At 35.8% G+C, this 23,686-nt stretch overlaps 1 protein-coding gene across 1 annotated transcript in view; it reads left to right on the top strand.

Moving 5' to 3' along the window:
• The window catches only part of GRM8 (glutamate metabotropic receptor 8), a 327,956-nt gene that overhangs the window by 276,169 nt on the left and 28,101 nt on the right, over positions 1-23,686 (top strand). Inside the window, exon 9 of the mRNA XM_071733781.1 lies at positions 8,999-9,934. Coding sequence (XP_071589882.1) covers positions 8,999-9,934 — 936 coding nt within the window. The remainder of the gene's footprint in view (positions 1-8,998; positions 9,935-23,686) is intronic.

The raw sequence follows: 23,686 nt of genomic DNA, 5'->3' as shown, positions 1-23,686 counted from the left end.
TGGATTGTTGGGCATTTGTGGCAGATTGGAGGGAAATATAGTAGCCATGGGGGACTAGACTTGGGACAGGCCAATTCCAGCTTTAACTTAGATAACTGTGAATATAAGCAACAGATTTGGAAGTGAGTATGTTTCTTATAGTTATTAAAAGCTTCATTAAGAAGCACAGCTAGTGTACTAACTTAGTGATGGTATGGACCTTGTGCAGAACTCAGATTTCCCAGGCACAAGGAAAGTTACATAAAAAAAATCTTTGTGGGAAGGAGGTTCCTTTTCTTTTCTCAAAATGCTAGCATTTTGGAAGTATGCTAGTATGCTTGTGGGCTACTTCTGCATGATCATCTGCAGGAAGAAGAAAGTACTTTAAAGCCTCAGGGTTCAAATGGCCTTAGTACTAGAGCTGGTCAAAATTGCTTGACAAAAAATGGTGATGATGGAACAGCATTTTCTTAAATAAAAAAAAATCTAAATCTGGCAAACACTTTTATTTTTTTGGGAGTGGGGAAGGTTGGTTTGTTTGTTGGTTGCTTTGGTTTTTGCTAGTTTTGGGTGTTTGTTTTGTTTTTTCAAGATTTTTTGAATGTGCTTAATTATAAGCAAAGTTATGTCACATTCTGGTTTTGGTAACATCTAATGACTGCAGTCCCTGTGTATACATCATAAATTATATTTATATATATATTTATATGTAAATTCCCATTAAAATCTGTCCCAAGTGCATGTCAGCTTAATACATAAGGACAGAGAGGATCTCTAGGTAAACATATGTGATAGTCTGTGTGAAAATGGTCTGCATTAAGGATAACTTTGGAAATCTGTTTTGCAGTCTGATCTATTAATAATCATTTTATATTTTCAAAATACAGACAATAGATCATCCAAACCACCTCAAAAAATCTGAATTTCACTGATGTAATCTTGAATAACTTAGTTCTCTGCCATATTTGTTTAGTTTTTTGTTTTGTTTTGTTTTGTTTGAATTTTGGGATCTCATTTGTAAATAAAGAGACTATCTCCAGGAACAGATGCTTCCAAATTAATTATGATTCATTCTTCCAAGAGAAAAAACCACACTTGGTCATATTCTGTAAAATTCCATCTGATAGTTACACAGTGCAGTAGCAGTAGCTGTTTACTTGATGACCTGCTAATCACTGCTAGTCTACTCCCCAAGGCACCTGAGAATTAAATCGTTTTTTCCAGGTATTCTATGCATGTTAATAAGTTTATTGTTTGGCAAATGGAAGAAGGGAATATATTGCAGCTCCTTTCTTTGTGCAAATAGTCTATTAGGGTCAGCACTTCTGTATTCCATTGGTACCAACCAAACCACAGGTAAAGAAAAGTAAAAGTGAGGAAAAAACCAACAAAACAACCAAAATTAAAAAACCCCAACCGATCAACCTATCTCACATCATCCAAAAGCCAGAATATTAAGACTGCAGCTTAAAGTCTGCATAGCCCTATAACTAAGCACTCTCTCCAGTTTATGATACCATGGTATGATGATTCCCTGTTTAAGGTTTCTACCGTACACTTGTCTATGTAAGTACTTGGAAATCTTAACCAGTGACATAACCAGTGAGGTTGGTTTCTCTGGGGTAAAACTACTGTCTCAGCACACTAAGTAACATCCTTCCATTGACAAAAGGCTAATACTTAACCTTTTTTGTCTATGAGCTTAAGAAACATTACACGTCTTTACGCCATTCTATTTGTATGTATTGCCTCAGAGTATCCTTTAATTATTTTGCCCTAGCTGAGAATAACTTGTAAATATGAACAGAACATAAAAAATACATTCTCTTAGCCTCAGTAAGTCCATAGACTGGTAATATTGTAGTTCTGGGAAACTGAAGAAGGCAAGAAAGCTTTTGACACACTGAGGAAGCACAGAATTGTTACAATGTTTCTGCATTCATTTTTTAATTGCTTGCTGTAAAAAGCAAAACTTGCTTTAATATTGCTTTCTAAAATATAAGCATTATCTGGGAAAAAAAACCTTCTGGACCTGAGTTATGGAGATTAGTTATATCCCTATTTAAAACTCTTGCCTACATTTCAGGCTTACTTATGTGCCTTCACTGCTCCTGTCTGCATGACAGCATTCCTCCAATTGTGAACCTGTGATTCAAGCAGGTTAAATAATTTTTTCAAGGTCACTGAGAAAGTCAGACAGTATCAGAGCTTTATAGGCTGACTCTAAGTGTAGAGATGAAAGCTTTTAAAGTATCCTGCAGCTCTGTTTTCAAGTCATAGAAGTATCACCTTCCTTTCTGTAGTCCAGAACCATTTATATCTTCCATGTATATAAATAATTATACATACATGCATGCATGTAAATAGGTATTCAAATTTAAATGACAGTAAATTTGACTATCTCTGTTTTTCCTTTAGGGCAGCTGTGAGATAGAGATGGTAAGTGTTAAGTGGAGGGTCTAGGAAGAACTTTTAAGCAGGTATATTCACAGGCAGGAAAAATCAGCTTCTATGTGGATGATAACAACAACCAGTGCTTCTGTTCCTAAAAAAAAAAAAGAGTAATTTCATTTGTAGTATTTAAGACTGGTCCTGTAATAGCCATTGCTTCTCATCAAGCTTCTCAGACTGCTCTTTAAACTGATATTCAACTGCATTAAATTTTAATTAAGATTTCTTAAAATCAAATAAATGGTATCACGTTCTTTGCAAACCTCTAGGAATATTTATGCTTGGAATTCCAGAAAACTACTTCTCAGTTGTTAGGAAAATATCTGTCTGGAGTGAGAGAGGTAAATAAGTTACAATAATTATGGCAAATATTATATTATGGCAAATATTAGTCTTCCAGAATTAGCATTCTGGATTCATTCTAATTTTGGGTCTGATTTTTTTATTTTTTTAATTTAAAACTACATTTTCTTGTCCATGACATATTTTCCTTCTGCACACGCTTCTTAAATATTTAGAGGTTTGATCTGTGAGCATATGCAGCTTTTGTTTAGAGGGATAAAATCTGCCTGAAAGACAGAATGCAATGATCATTGCATTTAGGGTCATAATGAATTAACTTCAGTAGAACCAGTTTCAGTTCAGTTTTGAGTTTGGATGTTTCAGATGGTTTGATTGGACAAGGCACATTAGAGACTTGATCTTTTGCTGTGAGAACAGATGCATTAGATAATTTAAAAAGCTAAATATTAGACTAAATTGCTGTAATTCATTCACTTGCAATGCTTTTCTGGTGAACCTTTTTGTCGGAAGAGAAATGCTCCCAGGAACTTGAGACAAAAGAAGGATAACTCCTTGTGACAGCTGGAGTTAGTATTTTAGTTATTTTTCATTTCTATAATTTGAAGAATTTGAATACCTATTAGAAGCCATGTGAAGACATATATGGGACTACTGGTGCCTCTGAATATCTTGGCTGACTACAGAATAAGATGTTTTCCTGCTCCCACAGCTCTGGTAGAATGCACTACTTACATTCCTCTTTCCAGATCTTGTATACTTCCATTCATTAGAGCCATATCCTTAAATACAGCTTTTTCATTATTTTAATTAAATATATAGCTCTGAGATAAGATTTAAAAAATGAAGATTCCCATGAGGGACAATATAATACAATCAGAAACATTACCATTTTAGCCACCAATATCTGAACTGCCTAGGTGCCCTTATATTGTCACTGGTTGCTGAATTATGTAAGTGATTAATTTTTTCATGATCATTAAGAATGGAAAACAGAATGGTTTTGTATACATAAATGGTTTAGAAATGATGTGTGACCTATTAACAGCATTTTTGATCAGTCTCCTCCAGTTGCTGAGGGCATTGCTGAACGAATGAGTTGCTTGATTATTGGAAGAAAGGTGCCAGGAATGGGAGTGTGCTATTTGTACTGTGTCATGTAAATCTCATCTTGTTTTAGCCCAGTCCTCACATCATTAATTTTTAGCTTTATTATTAGATATTAAGGGAAACTGTATTTGTAATGTTCATGAAGGATAGAAGTGTTTACTCGCTTTTGATATGAAATGCCATTTTGTCTGTATTTTAATGGTTTAGTGAGCTGTGAATCTTAGCACTGCAAATTAAAGCTTATTGCAGCTCCATCATACAGTTACATCATATAGAGATGATTTTTATGTCTATTTAAATAGCAATGAAGCTATTATCTTTTTGTATCATGATGCATTTCATACAAAATGAGTACATGTCTTGCGGACATGCTGTCATACTCCTGATATTTTCACTCTAGTAGGTATTGGAATAGTAGAAAATGGAACCTCATCCTGCTGGAATATGAGGTCCTACATAATAGCACATCAGTCCATCAGACACTTTTCAAATTCAGAGAAGCTGCTAAAATAAATTTAATTATAATGTTTAAACTGTTATTACTAATAGCTTCAGAGCTAGGCTATTCCAGTCCATCTGACCTAGATGATGAATTCAGATTGACTTAACAATGAAATTGCCTTGTCATGTATCATACTGTAGAGAACAGCAGCTAGAAGATGTCACATGAAAATGAAGGTAACAAAATAAGTCTTCTAGAAACTAAATTTACCTAAGGTTACTTAATAGTATGAGGATTACTCAGCCTTAGCAGGGTCTGAGCAGTATAAAGAATGCTGCAACATGTGCTTAGTAAGGGGGTGAAGAGCTACAGAACTTTCTAATTCTTTTTCAGTGTTTCCCCCGTCTCCCCCCCACCCCTCTTTTCTGTGTTTGTCTTACTTTGGCCTCCAAAGGTCAGTTTCTATCCCCCATGAGAAGTCTAAAAATGTGTGTCTGAAGTTAAGCTCCCCTAGTTTTGTAACATTTGAACTTCTAGATCATTTTGGGGCAGGTTTTCCAAAGTGTTTAGATTTTGTTGGAAGCAGAGTGGGATTTTTAAAAGCACTTAAAACAGATAAAGCACTTAGCTCTCATTTAAATTAATTAGCTGGACTGAACAAGTTCCCTTTGGCACTTTTGAAGGTTCCACTGCTAAGTGCTTATGTCTACAAAAAAAAAAAAAAAAAAAAAAAAAAAAAATTCAACAGAATCTGAGCATCCAGCAGCTCCCTTTAAAGTTTATGAATATTTCAAATTTTCTGCAGTTTTGTAAAATATATGATGTCCCTGGCTCTACGTTCCCAAATGATTCTCCTTCACTTTCTTGTTTCTTAATTTTTTCCTATCAATTATTGTCTAAAGTTAACCTCAGAGAAGAGGTGGGATCAATAGTACTATAATTTACAGATAGAAAAAAAATTATGAGTGAATCTTCTGCATGGATTTGAGACTTAGGTCCTTTGATATATACATTCAGTGGCTGAAAAACTGATAGGGCTTTAAGACTGTTGTAATTAGTAATTTTATTACATTCATATTGTGCAAAAATTAATAGCTAAAAAAATATATTTCCAGGCAATGAGTGCTGCAGGTTATGGATAGCTGTGGATGAATCAGATGATGAGAAGTAACATGGCTTTTCAATTTTTAATTGCTGTATATACAAAATCACTGAGCATACCTCTTGGGCTGTAATAAAAGTAATCAGTGCTCACTCTGAGGTAGTATTTCTCCAGCCCTTTACACTGCCTCTCATATAATAGTGGTTATAATAGCAGTCCAAGGGTGTACACATTTTAGCTTTTTTTGTCAATCAAGAATCTACATTTGAAATTAATTTGCTCATTATTCCCACTTCACACACTTGCACATTGTGGAGTGTGTTTCAGGTTATGTGAACTGGGTTGCTTTTGGTTGAAATAAAACCAACAGATGCTTTCCAGAAAGACATCTAATCTTTAATCATTACTGGGTGTTCAGACCACTGAACTACATCAAAAGTGATTCAGTGTAACCTTCCTTCCCAGAATCTAATTTCAAATCCTGATCAATGTAAACATCAGGCCTCCAGAGCCAACAACTTTGCTCCACAGATTGGCTCTTACTCTGCCATGTTACTCATTGATGTAGCCATAAACTGAGTTGTCAGGACAGGTGTGTTCTTGGGAGAATCCCATCTTTGCACCCACTTCCTTAAAATTCTACCATGCCAGAATCTCAGATTTTCAAAAGTCCCAAAGCTGACCTCTCATTTCAAACACTGGCCAGTGCTTCTTGGGAATGTTATCTTCTCTTTCTTGTTAGATATAAAAAGAAATAAAAAGAGCCATGAGTAAAACCACATAACATTTTTGTTAACAACTTTTTAAAAAATGTAAGTCAAGCTAAACGTGGCAGTAGGATTTGCTTAAAAAAATCCAGCAAACAAGATGGACTATAAGACATAACTTGTATACTTTGTAAAATTCACATGCACCAGCTATCAGCTCTTCATTCTGGCTATTCTCTGCACTAATTTAGGTTTTTTTATTCTTTAAAAGTTCATTCTTGTTTGAGTTATTCCATTGCTAATAGCACTTATATTCGTAATTAATAAAAAAAGACTGGAGTTTGTTTAGCCCGTGAGTTTCATAACCCTGTACCATGCTGGAAATGATATTTTGTGTGGTTTATATGTCACACATACTGGAATGAAAAACATAATATAAATCTTTAACAGTGACCTTCAGAAATAGGAATTTATTATCTGTTTTACTTCTGGGAAGTGTAACCTGAGGCAGTCTAATTTATTGCCAGCCAGGAAGAGTTCTTAAGCATGTTTTTAGTCAATTAAAGCACTGTCAAGACAACAGTGTGTGAAATCCTAAGTAACTGTACAATAAAAATATTTTTTTAATATTTTTTCTGTTGTTAAGGTAGAAACTCTGAAAGACACAAAGGAATTATGTGTACCTATCTAAACTGTGGATTCACAGTACAGTAAATGTGGTTTTTTGGATGCTGAATGCCAGATAAGAAACACTGTAGCCTCATGGTATTAAATGATGATCTGGTATAAACCCACTTTGCTAGTTCAAATGTGTTAAAAACAATTGGACACCTTAGCTTTATCCTGTCAGGCTTTGGGCCAGATTAGATATTGCCTGTCCATGCCTCTAATAGTTTATGCTGGATCAGGTGCTGTGTACTCTCCTGGTGATTCTCTATTGTGTTCTGTAATCTGGTGAATATGCAATATTGTTCTTTTCTGAGTCATCCCAAATTTATCTACAGATCTGGATTAATGGCCATGGCCTCCTGTTGCCCCCATTATCATAGTATCTCTCTAAATCACTAGCTTTGATGTATTTATTATCTTAACACTGTGAAGGACAATATGTCTTTGCTATCACACTGACACATCATAACATATTTTCTCTCTTGTCTAGTACATGAAACAGAAGGGGCTACGCAGGCTGTGAGAATGTCATTGATTAAAACCAGGAGATTGTTAACAGAGGTGAATGTTTTCTAAGAGTGTCAAGTACTTTTCTAGGGCTTTGGCAAAGCTGTTTCACGCAACTGGATTACTCTTGTTCTTTCTAGGAAGCCAATTACTTAAATGATTTCCTTTTTTTTTCCTTCACCATTTCAATTCCTTGATCTACAATCTAGTTAATTTCCGTAGGTTCAAATTTCAGGACAAATACAAACCCCACTGAAGTCCTTGACTGACTCTGGGGATTCACAAAACTTGTATGAGCAAGTTTCTTGTCTCCTCATTACCACGTGCTACCTCGTTTGCCCCTTTGAGTGGCAAAGAACAGCAAAGTCCCACACTGTGCAGGAGAATGAACAGAGGAGACAAAGAGTGTGGATGCTTGTTCCTGCTTTATTCACCCAGCATGCTGCTGTAGCCAGTGTCCTTTTCTAGGAAGCCAGATGAGGCCAGAAATGTTAACAGTGTGATTTTCTCTCAAGTCTCTTGAAAAATTACTGGGAAAATAAAACTTTAAAGCCCAAATTATCCCTCTTGATAAGCTGCCCTCATTCTGTCCTCCTCTAGAAGGAAATGAAAACATTCCTGATGTGTGAATTTTTGTACACTGCTGTTTCACTTACGAGAAAAGCCTCCAAATTACACAAAAGTGGTAAGCACTCATTAGACAGGAACAAAGCATGTCCTTTGTTCTTGAGTGCCTAAGAAAGTAATGAAAGGTGGAGTGTGGGAGCAACACAGAGAGATTCTGGTGCCTACAGGTCACTCTTTGCTCTATTGATGACTCTGGTTCACTCAGTGAGTCCTCTTGCAGAACACAGTTTTACTGAAGTTGGACTGAGGAGATCTGGAACCAATATGAGAGATAATTTTAAGAAGGAGATGCCTTAAATACATTAATTTCCTAATCAGATTTTACTGGAGAGGGGGAATCATACTGGAGGAGTATCCTTGAAAAATGCATTTTGTTAATGCATTGCTGTGGAGGGTTTCAAGAACAAGACACTGTTGTATACATCTGTTCTGTACTTCAGAAAGATTCTTGGACTTTTCAAAGAAATAGGACTAAAGTAGCATGTATCACATCTTTTCCATTAATATTCAGAAAGCATTATATAGTATTTTTTATCTTCTAAAAATGTAATCAAAACAGTCTTGTGCATTCCAAGACTTAGAAAGTGGAAAAGTATAAAATATTCCCATTTATGGAAGAGGTACCATCATAGATTTTTTTTCTGATACTTCTTGTTCTGTCACAGCTGATATGAGGAGATTTTAATATGTTTACTTACTGTATGAGAAACTTACATGAAATTCATAGAGCTGTATTTTTTAATTAAATAAGGACAAGTGGTATTTATATTTGCATGTATTAAGTTTTAAAGCACTGTGTACAGGGCTTCTTGCTTTTAAACAAGCCTGGAGTCAATAAATATCTTTACAGATGTCAATTTAATCAGTAATAAAAACATAAATAGAAACTAATGACACTCATCAAGCCTGTGGCATGAATGATTTATTGGACACAATAATTTAACACTTTCATAAAGTCAATACAAGGGAAAAAAACAGGTTTCTTATTATGGTAAACTATATTTCTACTGTCAGCACGCAATGATTTATGACGAGCCTGTGGCCAGGATTAGGATATTCTAAATGGGGGAAAATAGAAGGCTCATTAATTTTTTATACCCACAGGTAGAAGATATGCAGTGGGCTAATAGACAACGCACTCATCCAGCATCTGTCTGCAGCCTGCCCTGTAAAGCTGGGGAAAGAAAGAAAACCGTGAAGGGGGTGCCCTGCTGCTGGCACTGCGAACGCTGTGAGGGCTACCACTACCAGGTGGATGAATTCAACTGCGAGCTGTGCCCCATTAATAAGAGACCAAATGCCAACCGTACAGATTGCCAGCTTATCCCTATAATCAAACTGGAGTGGCATTCTCCTTGGGCCATTGTTCCTGTCTTCATAGCTATTCTTGGTATAATTGCCACCACCTTTGTGATTGTGACATTTGTCCGCTACAATGACACACCCATCGTCAGGGCCTCTGGACGGGAGCTCAGTTACGTGCTCTTGACTGGGATTTTTCTCTGTTACTCCATTACTTTTTTAATGATTGCGACTCCTGACACGGTGGTCTGCTCGTTTCGAAGGATCTTTTTAGGACTCGGCATGTGTTTCAGCTATGCTGCCTTGCTAACCAAAACAAACCGGATTCACAGAATATTTGAACAAGGTAAAAAATCTGTCACAGCTCCCAGATTTATTAGTCCAGCTTCCCAGCTGGTGATCACTTTCAGCCTCATATCCATGCAGCTTATTGGAGTCTTCATCTGGTTCGCTATTGATCCACCACATACCATCGTGGACTATGGAGAGCAGAGGACACTTGAACCAGAAAATGCCAGGGGAGTTCTCAAATGTGACATTTCAGATCTTTCGCTCATTTGTTCCCTGGGATACAGTATTCTCTTGATGGTCACATGCACTGTTTATGCTATAAAAACAAGAGGGGTTCCAGAGACCTTCAATGAAGCAAAACCCATTGGATTTACCATGTACACAACCTGCATAATCTGGTTAGCTTTTATTCCAATCTTTTTTGGTACAGCCCAATCAGCAGAGAAGGTAAGTGGTGATAAGTTTACAAATCAAATGCTATTCTCGTTTTATTTTCATCCCTCAATACTTGTAATATTACAGTATCTTCACTCTTACAAACAAGTAGTTCTGCATGCTAATTGGAAACCAACTCTCAGAATTCACAGGTAATAGAACAAATCTTCCAAAAGGTAGGTTCACTATATTTTAACACAGGAAACAATGTGTTTGTGGTTTGGCTGGCACAATAATGTTGACATTTTCTCAATATGTCTTTAAATGACTGTTTCTTCTAATGCTTATTATCACCCTTCTGTGATGCTCTAGCTGGTTACATGAAGGGCTATAAATCTTTGTTATCATCCACAGATCTGATAAAAATGGTTGCATTTCAAAAATCTAAGAAGATCAGCTTACATTTGTCAAAAATAATGAAGAAGAATGTCTGCACAGGATGAAAAGAATTACGTTTTTATCTAGTTGACACATTACTTTAAAAAAGAAAAGAAAGAAAAATAAAAGAACAGAAGGAATGAATGGAGTGTATGTGAAATAATATAAAGTGTAATTCACTAATTATTATCTCAGAACAAAAAGAAAATACTTTCCTGTTATTTTATTGAGAAATTAAATGATGCATACTTGGATATCTGTTGTTCCTTGTTCAGTCACCATGGATCTTTTCTATATGTCAGACATTTAACTGGCTTCTCAATTCTAATGGGAAGGCAGGGGTAAATGTCAATTGTGTGTTTTTATCCAGCTGATAGTGGCAAAAATGGCATGTTAGTCAGGAAAAAGCAATAATACCAGCATCAATCTTCAAAACTGCAAATCTGCAAGATCTGGAAAATTTTAAAAATAAGAAATTATCATCACTAGTCTCTTACAGAAACTCTCTTCTCATCTCTGGGGGTCTTAAAAAATGGGTAGATGTGGTTTGGGAGGTGATTTAGTGGTTAAGGTGATGTAGGGCTCATGGCTGGACTTGATGATCTTGAAGGTCCTTTCCAACCTTGTTTATTCTGCTGAAAAGCAATATTTACTTTTTTGAAATGTTGACAGCAAAAAAATTTAATATAATATTCATTATAAACCAAGCATGCTTCTAAACATTAGTAGAGCTTACAAAAGTAGCAAAAGTCATTATTCATATTTGAAAAAGAAGTCATATTTACTTATTTAACTATTCCATTCAGGCAGAATAAGTAGAAAGTGTATTGAGAAGTTTTTATTTTTATTTCCCTGTCAAAATATTTCAGCTGATTAACAAAAAAATATGACTATTAATGCTCAAACAGGTGTCTAGATCCAAAAGTCATAGATCATAATGAAAAGGGTAACTTGATTCCTTGGGATTGACTCCTCAAAATTTAAATTTTCTAAGAGATTCTAGATAGAAACAAGAGGAGTATAAACTAGTACAGTTGGCTCAAGTCCATAAATTGAGCGTTGGTGTCCATAAAACTTCAAATGTGTGTGATTAAGGCCATATAAATAAGCAGAAGTACATTTCTGCAGACAGAATTTTGCTCATATGTTCTTGCTATGAAACATGGGATTGGAAATCCATCTCCTGTCACTGTGTGTATGAGGACCTTTGGGTCTCTAGCTGGTTAATACAGCTGACTTAAATGCCTGAATTTACATGATGTGACACATCCATAAGAGAAAACATGGTAAAAGTTAAGGTAACTTGACAAGACTCAGTGGGAATATGTTGATTTATAGTTTTGACATTTGTGACATTTTTAACAGCCCTTTACACCAGATGCTGTTTCAACTAATATATTTTATCTCAGTTTATGTAAAATTGTAAAACTAATATAAAATTGAGAAAGTCACTATATAATATTCAAGAAATTAAAAATAATGGGCATCTATGACCAATTAACAAAAGGCTAAACTTCCAATCAAAATAACCTTGCATAACCCAAACTCAGTGGCTTTTATGGAACTCCATGTTTGTACTTAATCTCAAGCAGCAGAATAGCCCCCTGTGCTAATAAACACACCATTTTTTAGATTGCAGTTTCTACAGATGTTTTGCAGAGAACAATAAGAACGTTGATTTTAAATCCTCTGTGATTTTTTTGGTCCAATTCATGGCTTTGTCTGTTCTTGATCAAGCCTGTTTTACCAGCTGCTGCTTTACAAAAGGAATCCACTACAAATAATTAAATTATTCCAATGCGTCATTGAACTGAATGAAAAATGTGACCTTGAGACATTAAATAACAGTTTTCTAACATTTGTGTAAATGTCAGTGAGGTGCTTTGGAGGGAAAGTAGTGAAATTCTGTGAGAAAGCATCCTGTGAATATAGCCTTCATCTGTGTCATACACATGTACACACCAAAACACTGGAAGTACTGGGGTCACCTGGAATCGAGATGTCTGAAATGTCATGATGATTGGAATGCCACAGAAAAAAAGAGTGAAATTAGTTTAGAGACTAAAACAGATGTTTGACAAACTTCTGGGTGAAATTAAATTACAAGAGCAGACTTCGCATAAACCAGCTGAGGATAGATAGCTGTCTGAAGTATTCTTCTATTTGACAAAGTGAACTCACTTAATTTTTCCCTTTTACTGGTTTTGACAGATGGATGAATCATTTTCATTCACCAGTAATAAAGACATCATTTATTGTATTAACCAGATGAATACTTGTTTCTCGTATTATGAAGGAATGGAGGTTTTAGTTTCTGTTTAGGAAAGGGGGCCGTAGAAAACACTGAACAATTTCTTCCATTTCCTCCCATTGGAAAATATTTCAAGGTGTAATCTAACAAGGCAGATTTTAATATACTACCCAGTAATTCTGACAAGTTTGGTCTCTCTTTTCATAACTGCATTAAAGGCAAAACAAGTTATTAAGTATGGTAGAAATCTTCCCATAAATTACTGTCCTTATGATGTTACAATAAGATCTTCCTTATGATCTTACTGTTTTCATTGTGATTTTCCTGATCATGTGGATCTTATGCATATATCCAGCTGTTAATAACAATGAAAGAAGCTAAGAAACACTTTTAAGACTCTCTCAATATTAATTTGACTTATAAGCTTCTGTTGTAGTTCTCAAGAGGAAGCTACTAAGTTCTCAGGAGGAAGGAGACATAGTTCCATCAGTCCAGTGAGATATGTTCCTTAGTTCAGAATAAAAAACCAAAACCAAAATTAAAAACTACCTGTGACAATGCAGGTAGAGATCCTTTACTTCCCCCATACTTGTACAAAATCTAGACAAATAATCTTTTTCTTGCTTATGTTATCAATTTTTGACTAAATATGTTCCTCTGACTGTCAGAGAACAAAGCATTTTAATGATGCCTCACACTGTGTTAATGAAGCAGACTAAACCGAGCCTTTTCTTCACCTCAAAACACTCTCTTCTAATTTCTTATCATATTCAGTTTTAGCTCTGCAGGTAGTCTATGCAGTACACATCACAGGAAAAGGTAAAGAAATACAACTTATCATGTTATTGTTTCTTCCATTTTATGAATAAAGTTTGGCTTGCTTAAACCAGAATCTTTAATGCCAACACTGTGTGTAGTAGAAAGATTAACCTGAGGGATATTTGGAACCATTTCTAATTTTCATTATTATGGAATCCAAAGTTAGAAGTGCTGCAGTGATACTTTCCACAGTTTGTCATTGTTCAAAACTCATTTTCTGTTCTCTTGCTGATTTTTTTCCAAATGTTTAGAATATGGAAAGACCTTCAGAATTAGAAAAAAAAATAAATCTATAACTAATTGAATTTTTGCATGCTTTGGAACACTGAAAATTAAATAAAATTCATCAGACTGTCTCATATAAGTATCCTTATATTCACTGGAAAGTGTATGTTAAGAAAGAAGATGCTTTTTGTAAAGTTTTATCATTTCATGATTTTTCTAAATGTGAACATTTCATGAAATAAATTATTTCTAAATTTGATAATTTCCTAGGATTTGTGATCTAATCCTCAGCAGAAATTAGGAATTTATTGTTCTGCTGTAGAAGCAGAGTGGGCAAAAAATGTGAATGAGACTATAACTGAGTTATAATTTATTGCTCTTCTATTTTGCCCTTTGTGAGAGAAGTATCTAGCTCCTTCCTTATCCCTGAGACTACATTTTTCCCTCCAGATGGTGCAGTTATTCAGACATGGATGGGTCACTCATCAGCTGAACAAATATAACCAATGGTAGCAGCAAATTTTTTCTTCCCTCCACAGTCTTCCATGAGCTGGTGAAAGAGGACAGAGAAGTGGTGATATTTCTTTGGTGTGGCTGAGTAAATTACTGCTTAAAAGGTACTTCTAATGAGAAATCAGTTGAATAGAGTGATTTCCTTTTCTTTTAAAAATTACTTTGTAGAAATGCATTACACAAGATTTTTCTTGGGGAAAGCTGTCTTGTTCCCACTAGAATCACAAGCAAAAATTATGGAGAAAGATTATTAGCTAATAACAGAGAAAAATTATGGACTGGGTCATTTAAAATATCATGGGCATTTAGAAAGCTTTTTTTCAGTTTAAAATTAATTTTGAAAAAAGAGGAGTTTTGAAACAGGATGATTTCACAACTTTTAAACTGCTCTTACTTTCTCAAAGTGGAAAAAGTCTGAACTGCTAATGGTAATGCTAGACTTGCATTTAAAAAAACATTTATAAAAACATTTCTGACCCCTTTTAGGACAATTACTGATTTTCTAAGAAATGAGCTATACTAGGGTGTAATTATCCAAACTGCATTAGATTAAGTAAGAAATCAGAACTAATTACTGTAATCAGCTCAGTCAATCTGTGCAAAAAGTTATCTTGAGCTCTCATTTTTATTATTTAGGATCATAGCATTCTTTGTCAGATAGTCATCTGCTCCCTTGTATATCTGCTTTGCTCTAGAAGTAAATTATTAGATGAAAAAGAGGCAAAGCTCTCAAGATCTTCTAACTTGGTTTGAGGTGGTATGCATCAGCACAGGTTTGCTTACATGTCCTAGGACTGGAGAAAGAAGTCTCTCCACTTCTGCTGGCCTTTAACATATAGGTGTGATCTGACTGCTTAAAGTGCATAAAATATAGGAGTAAGATTTCTTTCGGACTGTGCTACCCCCTCAACAAAACCTTGTGGAGTGGCTGAATGCAGCTACTTTTTAAAATTCTAGCCCCTGTTTAGAATTTTCATTATTCAGCATAATGTGTACCCAAGAGTTCTTCCTGTTGAATGATGGTCTTTGTGCAAAGCTAATGCATATGTAATTTTAACGATTTGACTTTGTTGTTTTAAGATATAGTTATCATCTTTAAGGTTTTATTTTATTTCTCTGTTTACTTTAGTATTCATTAGGCCACTGTATTGTAAAGTATATTCACTGCACACTGATTTTAATTAAAAGGTTATTAGGTGGTATCAGAGAGAAAATACCAGCTTCTCTTAGAAAGAAGGGGATTATTTAATAAAATATAAAGCCATTATTTTCAGTTCAGTGAGACACTCGTGTGCATTTAAAGGTTGTGTAACCTGTTCTTTTCTGCATGGTTGCATATCTGTTCCAGTAAGAGCATTGAGCTGGCATACCTAGTTGTGTACACTGAAGAGATATGCACCTGTCACATAATGGAAAACACCAGCATTTTGCATATCAGACATATTTGCTTCTGGCCCCATGATGAATGGTTGCATTTTTCCCGAAGATAGGAAGGAGCTGTCAGAAAAATCATATTTGCCTGTGATCTGGTTCCTACCCCATCCTGGGGAATCTCAGAGGGTGGGTAACAGGTATACAAAGAAGGTTTGCTTGACAGAGAATTTTGAAGACTGCTTTTTGGCTACTTTCTGGCTTCCGTGATAAGTACTTAATTCTGACTGAGAAGTAGCAACAGTTTTGTGAAGCACAGATAGCTAAGTAACTCCATTATCTTCACCTAATTTAGAAAAGAATAATCAGTAATAATAAAGGGTAGTTTTCAAAAGATCACAAGAGTCCTGCAGATATGATCTGGAAAAGAATGTATGCCTTATCTACTGTAGTTCCAGAAATCAGATTCATCTGATGAAAATGTTGGTCTTTGGTCTCTGACTCGTTCATTGCCAAAAATCTTGTTGTCTTCAGCAAGGGCAGTTAAAGACAAATCCTTTCAGTTGTACTGAATGATCTTTGCACTATAAGAAAGAGATTGTTCTTTGATAGTAAGATGCTGTAAACTGTTAGGGTTGTAATTCATCTGTGAGTGTAACTGTGAGATGGGGTCCTCTATGTCATTATTCTGCACAGGACAACATCCAAGTCATTGGTGATTTTGCATAAAAAGAAAAAGCAGATAATGTATCTTACAGCTCAATCATGTTTTCAGCTGCTTCATGCCCTGATGGTCTAACACTGACAACTGGTGCTCAGCCAAATTAGATTTGAGGAGGACCACAGACAAGTGTAACAGGTCATTAAAATCAAGCATATTTCTTTCAACAAATAGCAAACTTCTCTGCAACAAGAATAGTTGAGGATTCAAATGATAAACATAAAATGTTTCATCACGAGACCGTATAAATGACTGGATTCAGGCAAATTCAGGTCCTGCATCTTTTGTATTAAATACAGTTCATTATTCTCTATTCAAAATGAAAGGATATGTGACAATTTTTGGACTCAGATCCCTAATGAAAAGATCATCCTCACAGAAGTTCATGTGGCTACACACTCATTTCAGAGTGAAAACTGGCTTCAGGTGGAGACTGAGGCAGGTTGATGACCAATGGATCTTCCACTGAGCAGATCCAGTGCTTCCCTGTGGCCTGACAGGACCCCATTCCTTTCAGCTACTGTTTCAAAACAATAAAGTGACTTACACTTTATGAAGTCTTAGGTTCCTAGGTCATTGGAAGGGCTGGTTTAAGTTGGATTAAGCAAAAATACTGATGTCACATATTGTATAGAAAATACCATTTAACAAAATTATCATTTACTGAATCATGGAATTAAATATATTTGTAAATATAGAAGAAAAGGGATTTTTTTGTTGTTTGTTGATTGGTTGTTGTTTTTTTTCTTTCAGTTAATGATATGTTAAATACACATACTGGGAAAAATATATCTATGTGTAACAGAAAGTTCATTGCAGCTGTCTTTTACGCTTCTACTCTTTTTAAGCAAAATAGGAAATCTTTAAATAGAACACTGTCTAGAAATTACATTGGAACTCTTTCTGGAATGGTCATGTGAGACATCTTATACTTTCTAGCTCTTACCAGGTTGGAAGCAGTACAAAAATGGCCTTTGTTGTGGCTTTAACAATGCATTTACCTTACTGAAAACACATCTATGAAAGACAGAAAAAATAAATTTAAAAGTCTTGTACCTTATCTTTGAGTATATACTTATAATCTTTCTTACCTCCTACCAAAATAATTCCAGTTTTTCATAAGTATTATAACATCATTAAGATTTTGATTTTACAAATATGATAAAATGCTCTGGCTTGGTAAATTGCCATGTGTAGGCTGAGCATCAGTAATAAGGAATGTACAAACCCATCACCACATCTGGAACTCGAATGAGGATCAGCACCTAATCAAAGCCACAGTACCTTATATTTTCTTTTGGCTAATATAATTTTCAAGGGCAATTATTGTGACTCAGCTGAAGTGTTAGTTAATCAAAGCCCAATATGTTGATGTGTGCTTCAGCCCCTTGTGACCACTCTGTTTTTTAAGAATTGTAATGGTTTTTGTAACTTAAAATATGCCACTGAGTAGATCCTGAACATAAATTTAATTATATATAAGCCCACTAAAGTTTGAAACACATTTGATTAAGACAATAAAAGTCTAAAATTTCTCGTAAGGGGAAATGAATGTTAAATTCATATCTTGTAAAGATGGAAATACTAGGAACCAGAAAATGATGGAAGTCTGATTTCACACAAACTAGTGAGGCTTATGCTTACTCTTAAAAAGCCAAACTAAATCTATTATGGGAATATATATTTAACACTGAAAATTCATGTGTGTGTGTACAAATATTTATTTTTTACATAACTGTAAGCTCTTCATTGCACTAATCCAGAATAAATAGTTCAAAAGACCCACCAAAATTGACCATGTCAATAGCTACATGACCACTTTCTACTAAAGAGACTTTAATTGGTATATACATCTATTGTTTTGAACTCTATTTCTTTCAGTTTACATGGAAGCTTTTTAAAAAGGGATAAAATGACAGGAGAGATCCATATAAGCTAGGGCAAGAGGGTCAGTATTTAACAGTAAGAGAATGTTATCCTTTTTTTCTACTAATCCAGATAAAAATGGATTAATTATGAAATATCCTCTTTAGACTTGAATTTTCAATGTGTACATGCAGTTTGAACTTTTCTCTTCCTGAAATGGTACTTTCCAAAGTTGGGAATTATTTCATTATCAGTTTACCAGAAACATGACCTCAGTAGAATGGTCAAATGATTGTTTTCATGGGGATTATCAGGGTCATGTTTACTTGATATTTTGGAATGTACAGATGGGATTAAAGTGGTTCTCAGGCTCACTGAAAGAACTCATAACACAGCACCCACATAAATCTCTGTTTTTTAGATAAAACATCCTCCTGTCTTTCACAGTACAATAAGAATATCTGAACAACAAAGAGAAGAAAGGCACAAGACTTGATTGCCTTTTTTTTTTTTTTTTTTTTTTAACTCCACTGAACTCAGGTAGAATAGCAGCAGGTATTCACAAGTATTGTGAATGCCATTCAAACAGATACTACACAACATTTACCAAGTACAAAACAGCCAGGTCAAGATGTGGGAAGCTACCTAAAAGACAGTGTTCAATAGCAAATGTAGGAAAAGATTTTTAGCTCTGCAGCTGAGGAACTCATGGCATTTTGTAAATGTCTTTTTCTAGTAAGCTAGCACTTGTAATTGAGTGAGGTATAGCAGAAGAGCTCACAGCAGGCTAAACATCTATCTCCTAATCTAGTCATCAAAAAGACACAAGCAAACCAATGTGGCACGGTACAGAAATTGGTCCCAAAGCCCAAAATTGCTTTTCAAACAGTCTCTGGAAGAGAATTGTTCACACCATATGGTTTCCTTAAGAGCTGATCTACTGAAATGATGCTTTAGAAGGAAAAGTCCTACACATACAATGCAATTTTAATACAGTCTGAAGCAGCCTCCTTCAGAACACATCACCTTCTATCCCTTTGAGCCATCACACTGCATAAAAATTTATTGACCTACTAAGATCACACATCTCTATCAAGGCTCCCAGATTACTAAGTTGGAAATTTCTCTGCTGTTCTCTCTGCACTATTTGCCTTTCCAATGAGGCTTGTAATTTCTTTGTTTCCAGACATCACCAAAGCCATAACCTTTGTTCTCATCAACAGCTCTCATCAATTTTTTGCTACTGTTTATATCCTGCTCTCTTGTTTCCCTGTTTTCTTACTTTGTACTTTGTTCAAGACAGAATGGTCATTCTAGCCAAGGCCACTTTTCTTTCATGATATCAAAAATCCAAGTTCTTTTCGTTGTAACTTAGTACATAGGCCCCGCACGTATCCATGTGTCTCTTCCTCCTCTTCCTCACTGACATTGATTCTTGGCCTTTTGTTATTGGTGTTACTTTCACTCTTAAATTTAGCAAAATTTTGTTCTGACTTCTGTGTACAAAATGCTTTCTTTCTTTCTTCCCATCTCACTATATCCAGCATTCTCAAATCTATCCAGCTTTTGGTTCCTTCATGTAGTGCTCCATTTCTGAAAGATTCACATATAGTCAAAATACAGTTAAAATGAGTGAGATTTTTTGCCAGTGATGTCAAGAAACCTTTGATGTCGCTGCCCCAATTGCTGATAACTCTTCCTTTAATCCTTCTCCTGTACACATATCTATTTTTCAACCTGCTAGAAGCTTGTGTATCTGTCTTAAACAAGAATGTAACTGGGGAATTTGATACTCTATTTTTCACTGTTTATCTAAGACTCGTATATGACTTGGCTTTATCTTGAACTGGCTATCCTGTAACTTTGTGTAGTTTTAATAAATAGCCCTATGTGTGTTTGCATTCTCTTGTACACCTGGAGAATATTAAAAATACAGGCAGGTCTAGTTTTCTAAACATCTAAAACAGGAAAAATTCCAAATCCCTTATGTCCTTAAACTGTCATACATTGCTTTACTGCTACAGCAGAATTTTGTAAGCATGGAGGCACAGATGTAGGAAAGAGGAATATATGGTGTGCTTCCACCTGTCTCCTAGGCAGGGATGTAAGGAGCAGATCTCATTGACTCTTTCTTTTGTCACCCTTTCCCTTTGCACCCATGTAGCTCTGAATGGTATTTCAACAAGTTCCGTGCTAGACTGGGAGCTAGAGGGAAGCACTGTCATCTGGCATTGCCCCAGTTGCACTTGCTTTGAGAAGGTGGTTCAGAGCCAGGCATTTCAGTACCCCATCCAGGTGTTTTAGTACCCCAGCCAGTGTTTTAGCATTTGACACTGTTTTCTCTCAAGGTCACCAGTGAAATGCAAAATAGCAGTTGGACAGGTCTCTTCTGTATGTGGCTTCATACCCCACCCATTGGAAAAAGTTCTTTGTATTTCAAAACACTGACAGTAGGCTAAAGATCTACTTTGGATAGAATTTATTTTCAATAGAACCCGAAGAGATTTTTAAGTGCTGTTGGTTCCATGTACAGGATGTATTAGTGTCTTGCACAACACTGTTTGGCTATAAGCCTAAGTAATAATTTCTGTCTCCTACACATGACTGAAATAAAAGCTTTTGTAAAATTTTGCTAGACTTTTTATCTACAGAATGTGAAGGATTAATCCTGAATTTAACTGTGTCATCCAGATACTAACACAAGCTCTCCGTGCCTCTTTGCCCATGGATGAACACACGTATTCCTTTTAACTTCCTGTTAAAGAAGTTTTACACACACATTGACAAAAAGGCTAGACCCCTATGGATATAAAATGAAACTATGGGCACCTCTCCAAAACATGCAATGCCTCAGAGTCAGTGCCAAGGTCTATTTTTACTGCTGTTAGCACTTTCATGCTGTTTAAAATGACAGAGCATAAGCAAGTAACTTAGATCTAATCTGTCAGGTTAGCCAGCAGTGATGTGTTGCAGAGCACCAGTGTGCTTATTTTCTCTGTGACTTATTTTTAATTTTATCCTAGCTTTACAACTCTGGCAAATAATACTTTGTTCCTCTTACAAAGCCAGCCACTTGGGTAAAGGATAATTCTCAGAAGCCTCACACTCTACACACTCTATGCCTTATTGACTGCTTGTTGAACTTTTTCAACGTGTTAACAATTCATCTCTTTCTCTTTTTTTTTCTCTAATTTTTTGTTTTTTAATTTCCATAACCAAGGCATCTTTCTCTTATTTTGAAGAATCACCTCTTTCTTTAGAGGTTTAAATGAACATATTTTCTTATTCAGATGATGACTACATTTTGCTAACCATCTAATTAATGTGTGTGAGTGATATCTATGTTAAAAAAGAAAGAGAAAAAGAAAAGCCTCTGTAGCTTCCTAAAAGCTTAAAGCACCTAGATTTGTCAAAGAACATTATGGGAACTAGAGGACATGTAGTTTTCAAGGGCTGCACTTGCTCTGTTTTTTCACTTTAACAAGTCACCTCTTGTTGCATTCTATTAAAAATCTACTTGTCTGCACTTTCAGAGGTCATGTCTGCTTATTTCAGGTGAATAAACAGCTGTCTACTAGGGGATGTAGGTATTTCACAGATGCAAACCAAATGACTCGTGTTTTAATAAACACTATTAAGGTGTTGGTTTTGTTTAGGGAGCAGTTCTGGAGAGGACACTGGAGAGAAGCTTAAGAAAAGGAATTGGTGATTTAGAAAGTCTAGAATTCTGATGGAGTCACAAGTCCTGCCAGCATGGGCTTCTCTCTCCATGAGTCCACAGGTCCTGTCAGGACCTGCCTCAGCACAGGCTTCCCACAGGGTCACAGCCTCCTTTGGAACTGCCTCATCATGGTCCTTTCCAGGGACTGCAGGGAAATCTCATCCTAGATCACCTCCTCCCTCCTTCTTCCATAATTTTGGTATCAGCAAAGCTTCTTTCTCTCATATATTCTCTCTCTCTCTTTCCTGGCTGCTCTTCTGCAGAGGTTTTGTTTTGTTTTCTTTTTCTCTTACAAATGTCACCCCAGAGGCATTACTACTAAGCCTTGGCCAGCAGCAAGTCCATCTTGAAGCCAGTTGGCATTGACTCTATCTGATGTTGGGGAAGCTTCTGGCAGCTTCTCAAAGAAGCCACCTTGGTAGCCCCCCTCCCTACTAAAACCTTGCCATGCAAACCCACTGCAACCACTATAGCAGCTGGATCCGTACAACAGGACACTTAAAAACTGGTCTCTTCTGGGTCCCATGGACCTGAAACATAGGTTTTGCTTGGTTTTGTTTTGTTTTGTTTTTTCCATTCAAAATGACTGAAAAAAATTGAGGTCATAAAGCATATGAGATAACTTTTGGTAACAGAAATCTCACTCTGTTACTTAGGGCCTTCACCATGAAAGCATGTAGAATTTGTGAATTCATTTCCTGCCTGGATAGTAACTGTATAAAAGGGAGAGCAGGGTGTTTTTTGAAGCTTTGTCCATACTGCCTTTGGTAATTATCATAGGTTTTAGCTCTGCACTACTGTGCATTGCCTCTAAGAGTGATGTTCTGCAAAGGAGCTAATTGTTCCAAGAAACCTACTGCAAGAGACAGATTAGGGAGAGAAAGCTGGAGTCCTAGTTTCAGAGAATCTTTAATTGTTCATTCACATAGAAAACTTTCATTTGAAGATATAGCAAAATATAGTTCCAGGATGCTCAGTAGCTAGGTTATAAAGCTATTGTTCTGGGATGTATGAGACAAAGTCCCTCCATTCTCAAGAAGAGTAAAACAACAAACAATATTTATGAGGTAAAAGTATGCCCCCATCTGTTCTGTCTCTGACATCTCTATTTGGTTCAATTTACTTTTGTTTCCACAGCCAGAAAAAAATAATATATGATTCAGTGATAGATAAAATATTCATTAATAAAAATTTATGTACGTTATGGACTTTTTTTCTGTGAGGAAAACCAAATACATGCATTTAGTTCCATCTGAGCCAATTTTAACTAATGGTTTATTTGCCACACCAGAAGGTAAAAAACCATTGCTGATTTAGCTTCACTGTCTTATCCCATTCGTTCCTGGCACTGCTATGCACAATATTCTCTACCAGCCTTAGGTGAAGCTCAGCGTTTGACTGCAGTCACTGGTGAATGGAAACAGATGACTAACATAGTAAAAATGCAGTTACTGTCTAAGGAGACAAAGGCTATCTCAGGTTATCTCCATTGAAATTATTGGTATCCTTGAATCTCTTAGTGACATTAAAATATATGACAATAGTCTTTTTTTTTTAGTGGTGATTCTGTGCAGAATGCAATGCAGGCCTCCTAAAACATACTGTCAACCAAGACAGATTCTCTTTGGCCCACAACCCTGCCTGAAGGTTTCAAGTGGTTATATGCCTACACTCTCAAACAGTTCAATCAGCATCATGATTAAAAGTCCAGGTGTCCCTGAATATAAAAATACAGAGTAGCTCCTCAGCTACAGTGAATTTCAAAGATTTTTAGCCAGGATAGGAATTTTGTCTAGCCAAGGGGTGGGTATTTTTGATTTATAATATACATAGCACCAGAAAACTGAGAAGAGAGAGACTAAACTCTGAGTGCCAATACACATCACCATGGTCTTTTGT

This window comes from Heliangelus exortis, chromosome 1 (genome assembly GCF_036169615.1).
Source record: "Heliangelus exortis chromosome 1, bHelExo1.hap1, whole genome shotgun sequence".
NCBI classification, from domain to species: Eukaryota; Metazoa; Chordata; class Aves; order Apodiformes; family Trochilidae; genus Heliangelus; species Heliangelus exortis.
This window is presented reverse-complemented; position numbering and strand designations above follow the sequence as displayed.